This window comes from Tympanuchus pallidicinctus, unplaced genomic scaffold (genome assembly GCF_026119805.1).
Source record: "Tympanuchus pallidicinctus isolate F22 unplaced genomic scaffold, pur_lepc_1.0 scaffold3, whole genome shotgun sequence".
In the NCBI taxonomy this organism is placed as follows: Eukaryota; Metazoa; Chordata; class Aves; order Galliformes; family Phasianidae; genus Tympanuchus; species Tympanuchus pallidicinctus.
In genome coordinates this window covers 101,927,623-101,945,821 of record NW_026294747.1, presented here as the reverse complement: position 1 = coordinate 101,945,821, position 18,199 = coordinate 101,927,623, and the positions used below count along the sequence as shown (strand labels likewise).

Here is an 18,199-nt window from a genome sequence, read left to right as displayed (position 1 = left end):
ACACACACAAAATCACAGAATCACAGGGATTGAGAGGGACCTCTAGAGATCATCGAGTCCAACCCTCTCTGCTAAAGCAAGTCCCCTACAGTAGGCTGCACAGGTAGGTGTCCACTGAGTGGAATAAATAAGACATAAAGCAAGGGCCTCTTCTAGGAAATTTCTGCTGGCATCTGTGCTTGCAGAGGTCACATATGAAAATGTCTATGTCTGTATGTCTGTTTGGTAATGCTGAGGGTGTCATGATTGCATTGGACTGTATCACTGCTTATCCTACCATTGTTTTTTTCCAATAACAGATTCAAAATTTGGGCCTTTGGGAAGTTGATTTTGGAGTATTACGAAGCATTAGGCATCTAACTTGGATGTGTTTCAGAGCTTTTAAGATACAGGAGCCTAAGGGCTGTGTTGTTTTTTTGCCTAGTTATTTGTTCTCCAGTGAAAGGAGTTTGCAGATGCCTGTAGCCTCCCTTCTGCTGCACAAGTTAACGTTTGTGAGGCTACATAGTGAACCAAACAGTGAAATAATTCAAGTTTAAGATTTCCCTCACACATTCATTTTCTACCCTGATGAATTCACCTGTGCAGCCCTGCAGGTTTGATGCAGCTGAATGGGTGAGAACAAGCAGTTGCCCTAGATTAAATGCCCTCTCTGTGTACATTGTATATGAATGCGAATGTGAAAAATAAGTGGAGCAGCATCATAAGTTAGCCCCATTACTAAGCCAGCACTGTGGGTTAGAGTGCAGTTCCCTGCTTGCTTCAAGGTGACATAAGTACAGTCTGTCACTGAAGAATGTGGCTTCTGCTGTTGGGGTGCCAGTTTCCTTTGCCTCTCTTGTTCCTGCCTTACTGTTTGTGAGGCCATGTCAAGTAACTGCTGCACAAAGGAGCAGCTTAGTTTTCATCCTCACAGACACACTAATAATGATCATGTTGGCACAATGGGAGATAGTGAACTGTTCATTTCAGCAGCAGACCTGGTTCCAAGGGGCACAGCAGCAGAGCTGACCTGCCTCTTGCTATTTTTCCTCCAGGACACAGAAGCTGCTCATTTCTGTGCTTTATCCCAAGGCAGCTGTAGAGCTGCTGCATCTGTCTGATCCCTGCAGCGATCCCTGATGGGACTTCCCATCAATTCCATTTGTGTTTCTGTAATGCCAACTGAGTGGTATTAGAGAAGCTGGGAGGCTGAAAATCAGACAGCATGAATAGTGTCCTCTACCTGAAAATTGGGTGGTAATAAAGTAGTATTAAAATGTGACTTAGCTAAGTATCCTTTATTTGTGAACTGTTCCTTCAGTCTCCTGTTGGAAATGTTGTTTTCCTGGGCATTTTAGTTGGAGGCCTATTTTCAGTAAAGCAGTTAATTATGTACTTAAATTTAAGAACTCACTTCGATCCCATTGAATTCAACTGTTCAGCAATTTAGTACTTAACAGTTGCTTAACCAGAGCAGAATGGCAAATTGACCCAATTTCCTTTCAGGTGCTCTATTCAGAATATTTGCTCTGTTTCTTTTCACTTAAGAACCATATCTGTGATGAAATTGAGCTGCCTGTAGAACTTATATTAAATAATTGAGTGTGCTAATATGTGTAAATAGAACCTTATTCTTGAGTAGTAAATAGCTTGTATTAGATGCAGAAAATGCAAGAAATCTTAGCCGAGAGTTTGAAGCGGTTACATTAGTGGGCTTTTGTAGCCACATGGCCAAAAAGCAGTTCACAATTCATTTTGACTAGACTGGTTTAAATGATTTCTCAAGAGACGAATACTGACTTTGCACTTTTTTCCCTTTTTGCAATAGTTTCCTAACGAGACTTCTTAAAATCTGTTTTAATTTTCTCTTGGGTAAATGATGATGTGCACCTTAAGAACTGTGCACAAAGTCCATTCTTTCAAATAAGTGACTTTGGTTTGGAAAATCAAAAGGGCCCATTTCATATGACTTGAAGTTTTTTGAATGTAAATTTCTCAGTGAGTTGCCTTTCCATCCTGCTTACCCTGTAGGATCTAATCAATCATTATCCTCTCTTCAGATAACTGAGGATGATTCTTATGTGTAGTTGCTAAACAAAATCAAGGGATGTGGCTTGGGAGAGGGAAAAAAGCATAATGGAATGGGAATCCACTGTATTACTTTTGTGTAACATGGCACAGCCGAATTCAACTTCTTCTCTGTCTCCCAAAGCTGATTGCTTTGTTTGAAAGAAGTGAGGTTTTTAAGGAAAAGTGGTCTTCTTTCTCTCAAGAGAGTCCTGTGCTGGAATTAGGGAGCATTGCTGGAAAATGTAAGAAAGCTCTTCATTTGTGAGAATGATTCTCATGCTTGATATTTTGTCTTCTTCGTATATCAGCGATTATAGTAAAGAGTGTATGTCAGCTGGAAGTCTTTTTTTTGTATTTAGTGACTTTCAGTGGATTTCTCTTCTACATCCATAGCCATCTCCGTGTTATTACAGATTCATTTCAGGCATCCCTAACATCTTTAGGCAGGTCTGTTACCCATTGCATCCCTTTTTTATCTTTTTTTTTAATTATTATTATTTTTTTTCTTTTGTTGATCTTGAAACTAGATGTCTCTAGTTTTACTTTATGTCCTATAGTGATTAGGCTGAAGGAGATTGCCTCATCTCTTCCAAAATGTATGCTCTGTCTCCTCCAGAACACTCTGGCTTGATTGTTCCTTAAAAGGAAGCCCTTTCAGAATCTGGCTCACACTTTTTTGCTCTTCTCCATCCTTTTTCCATCTTTTCTTTTTGAGATGGGATGTCAAAACTGCACATAGAATCAAGGACATATGCAAAATATGGGATTTATAGATGTCTGTGTCATGGTTTCCTTCATCCTTTCCTAATATTTTTTTCAGGGGGGGAGGAGTCTTGGTTTAAGGACTCTCATATTTCAAGTTGTCATCACCATGACTTTAAGTGGTGACTTCTGATCAGAAATACAGCAGCATAGTTCAGAACATGAGAGAATTCGTGATAGCAGCAGGATAGCAATTCACGATGCGTTTGCCCATTGGTTTTGTTGAAATCTCCAATCTGTGGCCAGACAATTACAAGCAGGCATCAAGAGCTCTCCACACTGTGATAATGTATGATATTTGAAGAGTTTGTTATTCTTTCGTTTTCATAGATCCGCCTCCCGTTTTACAAAGCACTGATGGAAACTGGGTAGCTCTGCAGAATGTTTCTTTGCCTCGCCCTCGGATGCTCGCCAAACCAAAGAGTCAAGTATTTGAAGCTTTGGAGAATGAATCCAGCGTTGTGTCTGCATATGACGAGATGGGCTCAGACAGCGAGGATGATTACGACTGGAATGTGGCCTTGAACAAGCTGCGGCGGAGGCCTCGGCAATTACCGGATGATTTCTATTGTACCAACTCCCAGTATGATTCTGAATGGGTTTATGGCAATGATCAGTACCAGGCAGTCACCTCACCTTCCTCTGGGTTATACACCAATACTGAGACGCTGTTCTCTGATTCTGAAACATCGTCGGTAAACTCTTCCCAGGAAGCTAAAAGACCTAGCAAACTTCTCTGGTTACAAAGCAGAACTCAGAGCGATGTGCCCAGAATGGAAAAAAAACATTTCCATGGAGAACTGGATGTGAACTTCAACCCACAGGCAACCAGCCTGGAGTATTCAGATAGCAGTGAGACTGAAGAAGTTCAGTATGATTTAGAAAAGAGATCAAGAAGATGGAAAAAGAACAAAACGATCTCTGAAGAATTATCTGAAGGAAAAAATCACACAAAAGCCAACATGAAGAATTTAAGACAGGTAATTGTGATCTTACTGAATGCAATCTAAAATTATACATATAGGCAAAACTAATTAAATTGTGCTGGCAATAGCATGTGAATTGTGAGTGGGAGATGGAGTGTTCTTGCAAGCCTTATCTTTGTTATGCCTCATAACCAAGAAGAAACAAAAGGTAAAGTGTTAAATATACCATGAGCAGGCTTTGCTTCTTTCTCAGATGTGCCACTTTCATCTGATCAATCACATCAGTAATGCTGAAAAATACAATACTCCTTAAGAAAAAGTCAGGATCTGCCAATAGCCATCAAATGTTGAGTAATCACCTGTAGATGGTATCTGTTTTTTTACTCCTTTGTTCTTGGAATAAGAATGAACTCATATGCCTGGGAGTCCTGACTGTGCTGTTTGCAAATGTCCTGGTATAGGATAAAGCTAAGGAGCAGTAGAAACTCAGGAATTAATGATTTTGAAATATGGTCCAAACACTGTCTGCTTTTTATTAATCACTTGACTGTTTCAGTTCTGGTGTGTTACAGTCAGTGTTCACATACTACTTCCATTTAAGTGATTTGTCATTTGATTAAGAAGCAAATAGCATGTAAGTACTTTAACTCGAAAAAAACTATCACAGAACTTAAAGACAGTAAAGCACTCCCCAAACATTTATCTTAAACGTGCAGGAGATAACATGAAAGCAAAAAGTCTTCTCTGTTTAGGATTTGTCCAAGTTAGAGACTAGTATTATATAGGGGATCCAGTTGTCCCCCAGCGTTTACCAGCCATGCAAGCACACTTCTCAGTCTGGTGGAGGAGAATCCTGACCTCTTGTCCAGTTCCATTTCTTGTGTCCTACTCCTCTCAACTCCTGTAGCTGGATCATTGCTGCAATGCTGCAGTGGTGAGTCTGAGGCAAGGAGCAAAACGCTGTCTTCTCCCTATACTTCTGATCACAATCTGATCTTTAAAGCTGTCTGAGAAATGTTAGGATGGCTGGAATTGTTTGCTTATGCTCCTAGCCCATATCTCTCCTGGAAACAACTGTTACATACCTCTCCTGGTACAACTTGGACCTTGATAGGTCAAGACTAGGGTTCTAGGATTTAAGGCAGGCTTTTAATGTAGGATAAACTATAGTTAATTCTGCATCTATCCATCTGCTTCTAGGAGGCAGGTGTGGGTGTTCTGCGCTGAGTCATTTATAGTCGTGTCCTCATATGTTTGTGAGCTCCAGATTTTGAAGGGGACTTTCATATGCTCCAACAGCACTTCAGTAGCCATTAGCGACCTCTTAGAACATCAGATGAGATGACAGGACTTTTCCAGGGACTCCACAAGGACTGTCTTGTAGACATCTGTCTTTCCATTTCTGGCTTCGTGTATTTGTGCATGTTCTGTGGGTGTCTGTCTCATATTGTGGCTTCCTATGTTCTACTGCTCTGTTGCAGGTAAGTCCTGCAGATGTTCCTCCAGTGGAGAGCAGAGAAGCGGGGTGCCTCCAGACACGCATGACTGCATCCTTCAGCAGACCAGTTTGTGTCTCAGAGTGCAACCTGATGCAGAAAACAATTGCTCTTTTCAACTCTCTTATGAGTTGAAACTTGCATCTTCAGTGCTGACTGTACCTTTCTGTTGTGCTCAAAATGCAAGGTTTGGGTCTCTGAGCCATTCTCCCTTTCATTTTACCATGTGGGCAAAAAGAGATTCTTTCTGCTCTCTGCTCCTTCAGCCATAGTGGGGCAGGCAGCAATGCTCTCACTCAAGATCACACGCATGCCCTTAAAGCAGTGCAATTTTCCCTGGGAAGTAGTATGGCTGGGTGCATGCCTTTAGTTTGTGTGTAGGCACACACCCTGGTGGGACCATCAGTGCCTGCCAGCTGCTGTTTGTTTCTCCATTCTCTGGTACAGAAAACTCCATTCTCTGGTACAGAGCAGGAAGGGGCTGGCCAGAAGCCATCATAGCAAGGAAATTGCTAGGGATGAAAAAACCTAGGAAACAATTACAATGATTAAGAGCCTAAGGGGTCAGATTTGAGCTATTATACTAAATTAACTAAGCATCATTTCCATTTCTTGGAAAAATAAAATTAAAGGATGTGGGGATTTCATGTGATCCCCAAAGTAGTGCATTGACCTAGAGCCATGGAGGCTGCATCAGAGAGGGACTTACATGTAAACAGTTTGCAAAAGATGGTAGCATACATGCATAGTGAACTGCTGACTGTCAGCTTAAGGACATTTCACTATGTAGTTTTCACTCTGTGTACGTTTTCACATACTGAGATTAAAGAGAATTTACTGAAAACACACAAAATTGCATCACAACGTCAGTGAACAACTGATCATATGTAAATTGCAGTGAAGAAACATACTTTTTCCATATCTTACTGCATTGTAATCATAACACAATAACTTGTTAACAGTTATGTTTTCATCCATATTTTAGAATAAGAGATCAATTTAGCAGTCTAAGCATTGGGCTTTCTTTTTAATTTGTCTCTTTACTATCTTCTCTGAGACTCACAATAAAAGGAAAGCAGGCTCTTTGCTCTCTCCCTTCTCCAAATCTGCAGAGCTGTCACCAGTAACATTCTGGAACAATTGCAGTCAGTTTGTATCTTACAACTGAATTTTATAGAACATTTCATAGAACTGTCTGGGATTGCACTCAAACAAGGGAGCTTAATATTTCATGGAATAGCTCGTGTTGGAAGGGACCTTAAAGCCCACCCAGTTCTGCTGCTGCGCCGTGGGCAGGGCAGCCACCCACCAGACCAGGCTGCCAGGGCCCCATCCAACCTGACCTTGAGTGCCTCCAGAGATGGGGCACCACAGCTTCTCTGGGCAGCTGAATTTGGGGAGATTTTTGCCACTTTATGATGGGTAAAAGAACAGCCTCCTTTAGCAGGTTGCCCATAGAAATGTTGTAAACACAGCCATGAAGCAAGCACAGTGGGATGTGAAAACTGTCCTGACAAAACCAAAGTCCTACTAACAAGTTTCTGATTGCTTATGGAGCATAGAAGACTAAAATTCCTGGGGAGCCATAATTGAGTGGTGCAGCCTTTTATCCACCTACCCTGCTTGTAACAGGAATTATTTTCCAACTTCTTTGCAAGAAGTGACCACTCAAACCATCAGACTGTTTTCGTCATCATTATTGTTGTTGCTTTATTGGCCTTCGTTATCATTTTGAGTGGAGATGTTGCTTAGTGTAGCTGTAATTCTTAGATGTCTGATGGAAAGTAATTATTACTTAATTGCTTCCAGTGATGAAAGTGCCCTCATTACAAATTTGATTCTTTTATCAGAAGACCTTCCCCATACATTGCAGCTTTCCTGCCCTGCAGCCAGGTAGGGGGGAGCATTGTGGGACTGCTGGTGCCCGCAGGATGGTGCTTGGGGTGTATTTATGGGAACAGCTGCCCTGAAACTGCCCCAGTTCTCACTGAGAAGCTGCCTGCAAACTCACTATCTGGGTCTTCTTCATCTGGAAACTGGAATTTCTAATCTATTTCCTATTTGAATGGATCTTTTCTGTCCAGGGTTTATAATGTAGCAGGGACCTTCTGGAGCCTCAGAGACAGCATTTGGCTTGCTTACTTTATTTTGAGGCTTTTGCATTCACTGAGATTACTCTGAGTTATCAGCCATTTGCTTGCAAGGATTTGTCCAGTGTGTATTAGGAAAAGTGTATTTCCTCTTCATTGTCTGCCAAACGATTTACAATTGCATTAAACCTACTTGATTTACTTTTAGTGTGGCTGTGTCAGCCTGCCAGACCCTCCCTCAGGCTCTGCTTTCAGATGAACCAGCAGGCCTTTCATTCTTGTTTGCAGATGTTTATGTTATTTACTGCTGATACATGCTGATAGGAACTTACACAATGATTTATATGAACAAAAAGATGTCAGTAAACTTAGCAGATAGAGCAAAAGTGTGACCAGTAAAGAATAATGAAGTTTAAGAGAGCATCTATTAAATAAATAATACTTTTCAGTGTCTTTATTATTTTTATTCATTGTCACGGCTTCTAATGCATTTTTAATCAGCTAATCCACAGAGGAGGTAACATTTCCTCACAAATAGTCAAACACAAGTCAAGCAGCCCAGCAATAACAGAAGCAGCAAAATGTAGCATTTCAGGATATCATTATCTCTGCGTGAAAGCAGGAACTGACAATTCCTACAGATGTAAATACTCCAGCTGCTGAATGTGAGGAGGCTGGCAAGCAGAAAGATGGGGAATAAGAATCCAGCTGTAAGCAAATAAACACCCTCAAAGTGCGTCCTCCCACAGGACTCTATGCTGAAATTCTGTGTCTGCATAGAATGGTGGTTTTTTTGCTCCCTTGCAGTCTCAACTCCAGGCTAAACCGTACTCTTCCTGCCCAGATATTTCTTGAGGAAGCCTACACTCGTGGTGCAGAGCTGTCAGAGCTCACTAGCAAGTCTTGTGATCCTAAACCACATCATCTGGAAGCAGGAGAGTAGGTCTTCAGAGGTACCATTAAATAAATGCCCAAATACCCACATTAAATAAAGAGGGATTTTAGTAATTAGCTGAGACTAGGTAACTAATAATAAATATTTCAAGCTAATGAATTGCATCTCCTAAAATGCAAATGTGCCGTAAATTATCTAAATTGTGATAGTTTTTCTCCAAATTACTGGATAGATGGATTCAGCAGCAAATTTCAGATCTTACAGTAGCTTAGTATGTATTTTTCAATACCAAATTGTAACCCTAAGCTGTGAAAGTGCCTGGGAATACAGTACAGTTTACTGTATGAGAGATGAAGGTTGACACTACAAACATAACGTGTCACCATGAAGAGCAGTTGAGTGAGGAGGATTTGAGGGAATCATCAGAGTTAACATTTGCTGTGAGAACTGGAGGCAATTGGTCCATCCATAAATGCTGCTGCTGAGGCTGCAGAGAGAGAGTAGCTGTGCAAAGCAAATCTGCTTATGTATTTCCAAATAAATGGCAGAGAAAACGCAGCTTTTAGTCTCTCCGGCCATGTCTGGTCCTGTCACAGTAAGAGAGCGCAAGGCAAATTTCCTGCCAAATAGGAATAATATCCTGTCTGAAGTTTGCTCCGAACCATTATCTTAGATCTGCTGCAGTGTGCCTGCTGCTTCCAAGTCCAGGCTGTGTTCTTTGTAGCCTCCTCCTGGGTTGCAGAAAGAAGAAAGCATGCTCCGCACATGATTAAATGTTGAGCAGGCACTGTGCTAGGCAGGCACGTAAAAGGATTTTGCTTTCTTTCTATTCAGCCTGCAAAATGAAAAACTTGTGGTCAGGTCTGTTTCCCACCCTATTTAACCAAACATATGAGTACTTTCACTTTGAGGATTCAGAGGTAAGAAAAGAAGATGCTCCTGAAGTCACATTCTAAGGAGGCTGGTGTTTGGAAAATAGTTCTAGCTGTAGTGGGTCCACCTATGTAACAGTCACTGGGAAAGCTGGAAATCTTAATGAATGTTGCTTTAAAAAAAAGCCAACAATAAGTTACTTTTCAAACCTTGCTTCCAGTAACCCTTAGGAAAATAAGAATAATGCTCAGGACCAGCAGGAAAGGAATCTGAGCCTGGCTTTCAGCTTGAAGGTGGACACAACTGCCAGGCTGTCAGAATAAGTTACTTCTTGCACTTCAGTTTCCCTATATGTACCATAACTGAGAGTGATGACAGTGCAGTACTGGGAATGAGAAATGCCATTTATTCTTTCATTTTATTAGCTGCACTGAGATGTGTAATGATTTTAGTAGCTCCTTTCAATGTGATATAAAAGCCAGGAATTAGAAACATTATCCAACACAACAGGTGTAGGTTGGCCTTCCTCTGTTAAGATGTGGTAATTCTTTTTCAGCCCACATTGTTTGCTTTCTTTCTATCCTGTCTGCACTCTGATTGTACGTATACCCTTTTCTATGAAACTGCTTTCCTTCTGTACCTATACTGTTTTACACTGTTCTTCTAATTTCTTTGTAGGATTTGGATGATTTATCAGAAACAGATAGAAGCAGTGAGGATCAACATCAGAATATCAAGCCTGAACTTATGGAAGAGGAGCTTAAATCCAGGTTATTTCAGCTTGCTGCTAAAATGAGTGACAAAGAAACATCTTCTGGTGAAGAACAAGAGTCTGAACCTAGAACAGACCCTGAAAACCAGAAGGAAAGTTTGTCCTCAGAAGAAAATGGCAAAAGCATTCAGGAGGAGTTAAAGAAGGTGAGTGCTTATTACAGGGAAGAAGGTCCATGCTTTACAAATTAGAATCCAGACAGAGGAACTTGTGTCTAGAAAATCAAATGTTGGCTGATTAAAAAACTTCAATCCCTGAAGTGCTTCTGAGCTTGCATCTCTTGTGCAGGTAAAGCTTCAACTAAGGTAATTGTTCCATCCTGTGAGCCTACAGCATTAACTCAGAAGCAGTGAACATTGTGTAATAAACCTGTCAAGTGACTGATGCTAATGGAATTATGTCTGTTTATGCTGATGGAGAATCTGCACATATGTTTTTACTTAAAACTATATCCATATCTCCTTTTTTTTTTTTTTTCCTCTAGCTCATTAATTTTTTTCAGTCCTGTTGTTTGCTTTCCTTTTCTTAGTATTGTTTAGCTCATTCTGATATTATAGATTCTTCTTTTACCTCTATCTGTAGGGATATTCTGTGCTTCCTTAGAACTTTACAGCCCTTTTATGCTGCCAAATAAGCAGCTCCAGTCAGTGGTGACATATTGTAGCAAAATGGTAATCTAGTGCCAGATAATGAATAATCCAATTCTGATAATGGAGGAGATCTTCCACTCATTTCATTTCACCCTTACAATATGAAGTCTGACTTCAGTGTCACCCCACAGGGCTTAACATCTGCTCTCTTCCTGTTTCTGAATTTCTTTTCATATCGTAGGGTGTACTTGGTGCTGTGTTCAACCATTTTTGTGCTCAGTTCACCATACAGGAGAATTCCTCGAGTCCTATCTATAGCCTTTAATTCTGGACTTTAATTGCATTGTGTTATATCCTAAGCTAACCTACATATTCTGTTGAATAATTTGATATTGCTGGTCTGTCTTGGTAAACCACAGATGAGCTAAATTTAACGTGTGTGTGGGGGGGGAGGGTAATCTCTTTCCTTTGTCTGTTAGATGCTGGTAGCCTTCTTTTCTGCAAGTGCACATGGCTGGCTTATGTGCAACTTGATGTCCTCCAGGATCCTGTTTCCTTTTCTGTCAAGCTGTATCCTAGCCAGATAGTCTCCAGCCTATATTGATACAAGGGAGAATTCCTCCCCAGATGCAGAATTTTGCATTTCCTGTTGTTGAACTTCATGAAATTCCTGTCAGCCTGTTTCTCCAGCTTGTCAAGGTCCCTTCTTGAATGGCAAGAAGGCCATCTCAGGTCTCAACCACTCCTCCTAATTTATTCTCTGATTCATTGTTTCTGCCAATAATGATGATAATAAACAGTACTGGCCCCAGTACTGGCCACACAGGTATACAACTAGTGGCTGGCTTCCAGTTGGACTTAAAGCCTCTCAGCATAACCATTTCAAACCAACAGTTCAGGCAGTTTTCAACCCACCTCACTGTCTACCTGTCTACACATTTAGTCCATACTTGTTCAGTTCATATAAGAGGATACTATGACAGACAGTACTGAAAGCTTCATTAAAGCCAAAATATCATTTTATGCTCTTCAAGTGTAGTGAAATAGTCATTTACTTCATTGTATAAAGCAATCAGGTTGGCCAGGCATGATTTTTCTTTCATAAATCCATGCTAACTACTCCCAGTCACCATCTTGTTTTTCATGTTTGAAAGTGGCTTTCAGGAGGATTTGATTCTGGATCAGTGCCCAGCAACATTCCCCAAATTATCATCATCTTTCAAAAATGAAGATGAGCAATCTCCCAGTGCCAATGGCCAGCTCCCTTAGCTCTGGTGAGCGTGCTCCATCAGGTCCTGTGAACATGCATGTGTCCCATTTGTTGAGATGTTTGCTCATCTATCAAGAGCTTTTCTTCATTGTTCCAGACTTTTCTATTGGACTCAGGGGCCTGAGAGTGTGTAAGTTGAGCTGAAGACAGTATTGTTTAGCCATAGCATTTTTCTTGTCTCATGTCACCATTTCACTTCAGTAATGGGGCCCATTTTCCTTCATCTACCTTTTGTTGCTGGTTTACCTGCAGAAGCTTGTTGCCATTTGTGTTCTTCACCAAATTCAACTCCAGGTGGATATTAGCTTTCCTGACACCATAACTATATTTTTGGACACTGTCTCCGTGGTCAACCTGGATCTCTTGATCCGGCTTCCACATCTTGGTATATTAGTTCTTCTTATCATTTGAGTAAAATACTTTTCAAATGATGAATAATAGGGAAGTGGCCAACTCTTGTTCAAAGCTGAGCTTCTATGCAGTCAAGATCCCAAGAGATGAGTAGCCACACAGCAAACAATAAGAAGCCTGAGTGGACCTGGAAGATAAGAATGTTTGACTAGTGAGGGGCGGCACTGGGCTTCTTATGTGGACATGTTGACCATTGCTGACTGAAATAAAAAGCCATTCTGGGAACAAGGACCAGAGCAGAAATGAATTAGCATTCCAGGGTGAAAGTCCCATTTTCATCAAGGAGGATGGAATAGGCCTAAGATAATCTATGGATGTAGCTTCAAACCCTTTACTCCTAGATTCTGCCTCAAACCTGTGCTTGTATATACTTTTACCTCCAGATTCTTACCTGCCATACAGTGGAAGTAGCTGCTGTTTCATCTTCAGTTTGGCTTGATGTCTCCAGCTGTGTTTCCTATTTCTCTGAATGGAAGTGCTAGATTTTTGGCTTAAAACAACTTGTTGAAGTTCCCCAGTAATCACTGGGGAAAAAAAATGAAATGCTTAAACTGAGTAAATTGGTTCTTTCTCTGCAGGTGTTTGGAAACTCCTGCCTCTAGTGACAGTTCTAGGGCTGAGCAGTTATATTAGGTACATGAGATTTGCACATCCTTTTTGTGGTGTATTTACTCAGTGCATCTAGAGTATTGTTTTACATATATGTATTTTACTTTAACATTTGTATCTCAATTATTTAAAATAATGTACTGCTTAATACATTTTTCATAGTAAAATTTTCTTAAGTTTAAAAGAGATGTACAGTATTCAGGAAAACATTAATGCTCACAGTTCTTTATTTTTTGTTGATTTTTGTTGAAGAAAAGTCTTAGTCATTCATTGTCACATTATGTATTCTTTTTGCCTGTAATGAAGAAACCAAAATATCCAGTATTATACATGGTCATGGCTTCAGAGGAATTGAGAGCTGAACTTGCTTCAGCTGTGTAGAAATAAACAGACTGATTCATGATAGTCATCATTATAGGTAATTTAAATTCTCTGATGCATATCTTGTCTTTGGAAAGTCTTGTTGGACTGATCAACATCCTTCAATGAAATCCTGAAGTTGATAGTGTGTAATACTAGTTGTGGCTATGTAATCTAAAATGCAAAGACATATCAGAAGGGAAGGGGAAGGGGAAGGGAAGGGAAGGGAAGGGAAGGGAAGGGAAGGGAAGGGAAGGGAAGGGAAGGGAAGGGAAGGGAAGGGAAGGGAAGAGGAGGGGAGGGGAGGGGAGGGAAGGGAATGGGAGGGGAGGGGAGGGGAGGGGAGGGAATGGGAGGGGAGGGGAAAGAGTTCCATCAGAAGGGACCTTCAGTGATCATCCAGTCCAACATACTTCAAGACCATCCAGAATCTAAAGCATATGTACCCATGCATTAACTTGTAAATGACTAGATGACATGTCTCAATGGAGACAAGCACAGAAAACATATTTTCAAGGAACCAGTAATTTTAGATGCCTCAAAAGTCAGAGACCCTTGTAAACTGTCATTTTTAAAAGCCTGATTTTAGAAGAATACGTGTATAGGGAGTTACAGATGTTGGACATTCTCAGCCAGAGACCCAAACTTCTGATATGGGCATGAAGTTTCGAAGCAAATCTATAGTTGCTCTAACTGAGCAAAGCTTTGTTGCCTACAGTCCACTTTGAGCTTCTGACCACAGACTAAACTGTATTTTAGTATATTTTAGTACTGTAATATATTTTGTAGTCCATTTCAGCCGTGCTGCCTGTCTTTGTTAGCTATTAGTTTTCTATTCTCAAGCTCTATTCTGGCACACATTAGCAATGTTAAATCACAGGGAATTACTGATTACAGCACACCTGACCACAGAATAAGATTTCAGAAAACATGTATCTTCTGTTGGATCACTGGCAGTTGAATACTTCATACTTCATGAAAATCTGCTTTCTATATGTCTATACATTTAAAAGTCTAGAGTTCTGTTTTTAGTGGAAGCAGGGAATTACATGTAATCACACTGATTGTATGATGCTTTAAAAATAATATATTAAGGTTTCTATCAGTGAGAAGAATTGGCACACCTTACATCTTCAGTTGGGAGTTAGCTGATGCTGGACATTCATGGATTTTTTTTTCTCCCCTCCAACTGAGCTTTTGTGTTGTATGTCTGCCTTTAAGATACAAGATGGAAAATGCTGACCTGTGAGATACTTGTTTAGATCATGTATGATACTTGAGGGGTTAAATGGGAATTAATTAACATTGGCTAATTTTATGACTTAAACTTTTCTAAAACCTCATCACACCTTCAATGTTTCTAAGTCTGTGATTGCCTAAAATGGTCTTGTGGAGGTTCACAGCTCTCTAAAGCAAATATAACTCCACAACACGCTTGTTTTTATAGGTAATATTTTGTGCTTATTAAGTTACAGAAGCAGTTTGTGGTCTTTAACCAGTGTGCAGACCCCTAAAAAGCCTGCTCATCCCAGCTGCATAATGAAAGGCCATGGGGGTCTTTTTTTTTTTCCCCCCCACTAATACCCTAGCCAATTAAAAGCAAAAAATAAAGCAAATAAGTCAGGTCTGTATTCAAGGAACAGACAAGAGTTACATCCTAGAAAGCAATTTGATCGGTATCCAAGTAAATGTTTAAATCCTCAGTTCAACAAAGAAGTTGAGCATATGTTCTAGTTTTTGCTGGACACAAATGCTACTCGTGAGATCTCTCCCAGATATTATTTATTGATATTTATTATGCAAAATTAAGTTGATCCTGAGAGTGTTTTGTCAAAATCTGAGTGTGATTTCAAGTAAAATAGATGCTTCAAAGCATAATTGTAATTTTTTTTATGTTTAAAATAATGGACATTGATGTTTGTGATCCCCCAATTCTGACACCTTCTGGGCTGAATGCAGTTCCCTATGTCTGGATTTCTTGTCCATCTGAGATGCCTTTTGGGATATCCCATAGGATCTTGAGCTGCTTGTCTGGGGAAGGCATGTCGCTCATGTCTGTCTCACAGCTGTGTTTGAAAGTCCCCAGATACTTTGAGGTGTTTCAAACTGAACCTCATGTTTAAGCCATTGAATCTACCTGGAGAAGTGAAGAATGTGTGGGATTTCAGCAGGCTTCACACAGGGAATACAACACCTTTGTAAATAGGTTTTCTGTAGTCTTGGATTTTATACTTATGTGAAGTTTGTGCAAGACATCTCTGTCCAGTGTGCATGAAATGGGAATCTCATTCAGTTGTGTGATGATTGAAAACTTATTTACTTAGCAAGAAAACATAAAAGTCATTTGACAGGTACAGCTACAGCAAATCAGTTACGATTAGTATAAACTCCTGTAACAGATTGGCAGAAAAAAAATAGGTTGTCACACACACACAAAAAGTTATTGTTTTGTTGTGTTTTTTATGCAGTCCAGAAATTTGGCAGTGACAGATGAGATCTGTCAGATCTGCCCAGAAAGCATTCAAGAAAGTGCTGCTCTTCAGCTCGGTGACAGTGTCCCGGCACAGCCAACAGCACAGCTGTGGTTCTGTCGCTGCTTCAATGCAAAACCAGTCAGTGTAGTTTGAATAGACTTAAGCAAGTTAGGGAGATTAAGGTAAAGCTCCTGATTTGACTCTGGAGAGTGGCAGTATGATGGGTTTTATGAGTTTGTTTGGGACAGTGAACTCTAGGAAAGGGACAGTAGTAAGCAGTAAGAAGGGATTTGGCACAAGACATCTCATTTAACCACAGGTGTTTCAGACATGAGTGACTGGCATAAGTGGAGTACATACCCTTTTGTAACGTGAAACACACACAGCATCCAGAAATTGAAGAGATAGCTGACTTTTCTTAGCACTGCTGCAGAAATCTCCTGTTGCTAGTTCCATGTTGTTTTGGGGTGGGGGTAGAAATCATATTTCCAATCTGCTTTATTTTGTGAAAAACTATGTGTCATTTGCAAAATCTGTCTTAATGAGATCAGTTATTTTGAATATAAAATAAATCAGACTTTGCTTTGTTTTAAATATTTTAGTAATGAGGATAATACTTCCTAGTATTTTATATTTGTTAGTTTCTTTGTCCTTGTGCTCATCCCGAAGTTCTAAGTCTGAAGCTTTATAACTATTAACCTCTGCAGATATTAACATAACTTTTCTGCCTTCTTATTTAACTGCTTTCCCACTATCTAGGAAAAACAAAAGGCTTTTGATCTTCATTTAAAGCTGCAGTTTTTATCCACTGTATTGCAGCAGGTGAGAGCATTTTGTTTTGTCTGTGTCTTTTGACATCTCTTACGTACTTACGTAAGCGATGTTACAAAGTGATATTGAGGGTTTCCTCATTCCCCAAGCAAAATTCTCCAATTCTTATTATTTTCCTAGAAACATTAGGCCTGAAATACCAAACCTCTTGACTAGATTCAATGATCATTGCAGAAAATGGTTTTCTAATCAGAACGATACCTGTGTTATGATAGCAGTGATGAGCATGAAGTAGATATTTGAAGCAGACTGGCTCTCTTATTTGGATTCATTATGAGAAAATGTGATTTCATCAGCAAAGAACAGAAGGCAAACATAAGGTATATTATCTTCATATTCTCACATTCACGTCTATTAAAAAATCTGAAAGGAAAATTTTAGAAGACGATTTCAGCAATACGTTTTTAGCAGTTCCTGATCACAGCAGTCTCCAAAACTCTTTCTAAGCTCCCGATTTAAAATTGAACAAAACCCTTAATTCATTATAGAAGCTGTACACAGTGCATAGGCACTTTCTCTTTTTGCTGCTAATGTCTATTGCTTATCATTCTTTTAGGTGGGAATAGATCTCACATTCTGTGCTATTTGAGTCTCAGTTTATAAGAATCAAGTGTTAGAACATATTTTCATTTTATTCACTAAACAAATGTATGCTTATCATGTATTTTAAAATGCATGCTATTTGTAGTATCTCATACATAGTACTCAACAAATTAATGTTGTACCATTTTCTCAGTCATTAAAAAATGCAGCAACTTTTTTGTGTCAAAGGTTGATGCTTAATTCATCAAAACATTACTGCTCCCCACTTTTTCCTTTTTTTCTGTACTCTGAGTTAAGTTTTGTCCTGGGAGTTTTAATCACCCGAAGGATCTTGGTTTTCTTCAGTGAAAATACCAAGGACCATTTTAAACAAGAAATATTTTTACTTTTGTGCAATGTTGTCAGGCTGTAGACACTCACAGAGAATGCTGGGTAGATTTTAAGACTTGAATGTTTCCTTTCCATAATATTTTACCTCCTGGAAAATAATTTCCTTCCTCATGACTATAGAAACCTGTAACTATGTTAGGACAGTGGATTGACTTTGTTAGCAAAAATGTAGTATTGATAATTACCTTGCAGAACCAAAAAGAGAGAAACTAGGTGATTCTGTACAATGATTTGGCTTTCCTTTTCTAAATGAGTACTCGTCAATGAGGTATTGATACTAAAGTCAGGGTAAGAAGTCTCAAATAGAAGAGTCATTTCTTAATAGCATAGTTTATTATTGTGCACTTGTCTTCATTTCAAGGGAAATTTTAGCTTCCTTTCCCAGTCTTTATGGTGTTGATTGGTTGCAACACACTTTTAAGCCACAAGTCTTTTGAATGCCAAGGTTGCTGGCTGGGCCTTGGTAGCTCTGTTCTTTCCACACCGTGATGTGGCCAGTGTCCTCACTCTTGCTTGCCCATGCAGAAGGCAAACTTGTGGTGGTCTTTTCAGGTCCTTCTCAAAGCTTTGCAGTGAACTCCCATAGGCTTCAGAGAAGGGAAAAGGCAGATTTGGGTTCTGGTGTTGTTTTTGTCAAGTTTGTCTAGGTACCCTGAAGTGATGAATGAACCAGAAGCAAAGACAAACTTTTCTTCTCCCAGCCCCATAAGCTCCCCACACACAGAAGGTGAGGCCTATTGACTGAGAAACAGGCTTGAGACTGGAGCTGAACATAACTGCAGTGCAGTTGACGTGATCAAAACTGGCACGACTCTTAGCAACAAAGGAAGTTCCCCTTGCTTTATTTCTTGATCT

The 18,199-nt window shown here is 39.8% G+C and overlaps 1 protein-coding gene across 4 annotated transcripts in view; it reads left to right on the top strand.

Annotated features, from left to right (window-relative positions):
- The window catches only part of MYRIP (myosin VIIA and Rab interacting protein), a 190,044-nt gene that overhangs the window by 158,166 nt on the left and 13,679 nt on the right, over positions 1–18,199 (top strand). For all 4 annotated transcript variants that reach the window (XM_052694297.1, XM_052694296.1, XM_052694298.1 and 1 more), the window contains 2 exons: positions 3,145–3,794; positions 9,773–10,012. In XM_052694297.1, the coding sequence (XP_052550257.1) occupies positions 3,145–3,794; positions 9,773–10,012 (890 nt within the window). The remainder of the gene's footprint in view (positions 1–3,144; positions 3,795–9,772; positions 10,013–18,199) is intronic.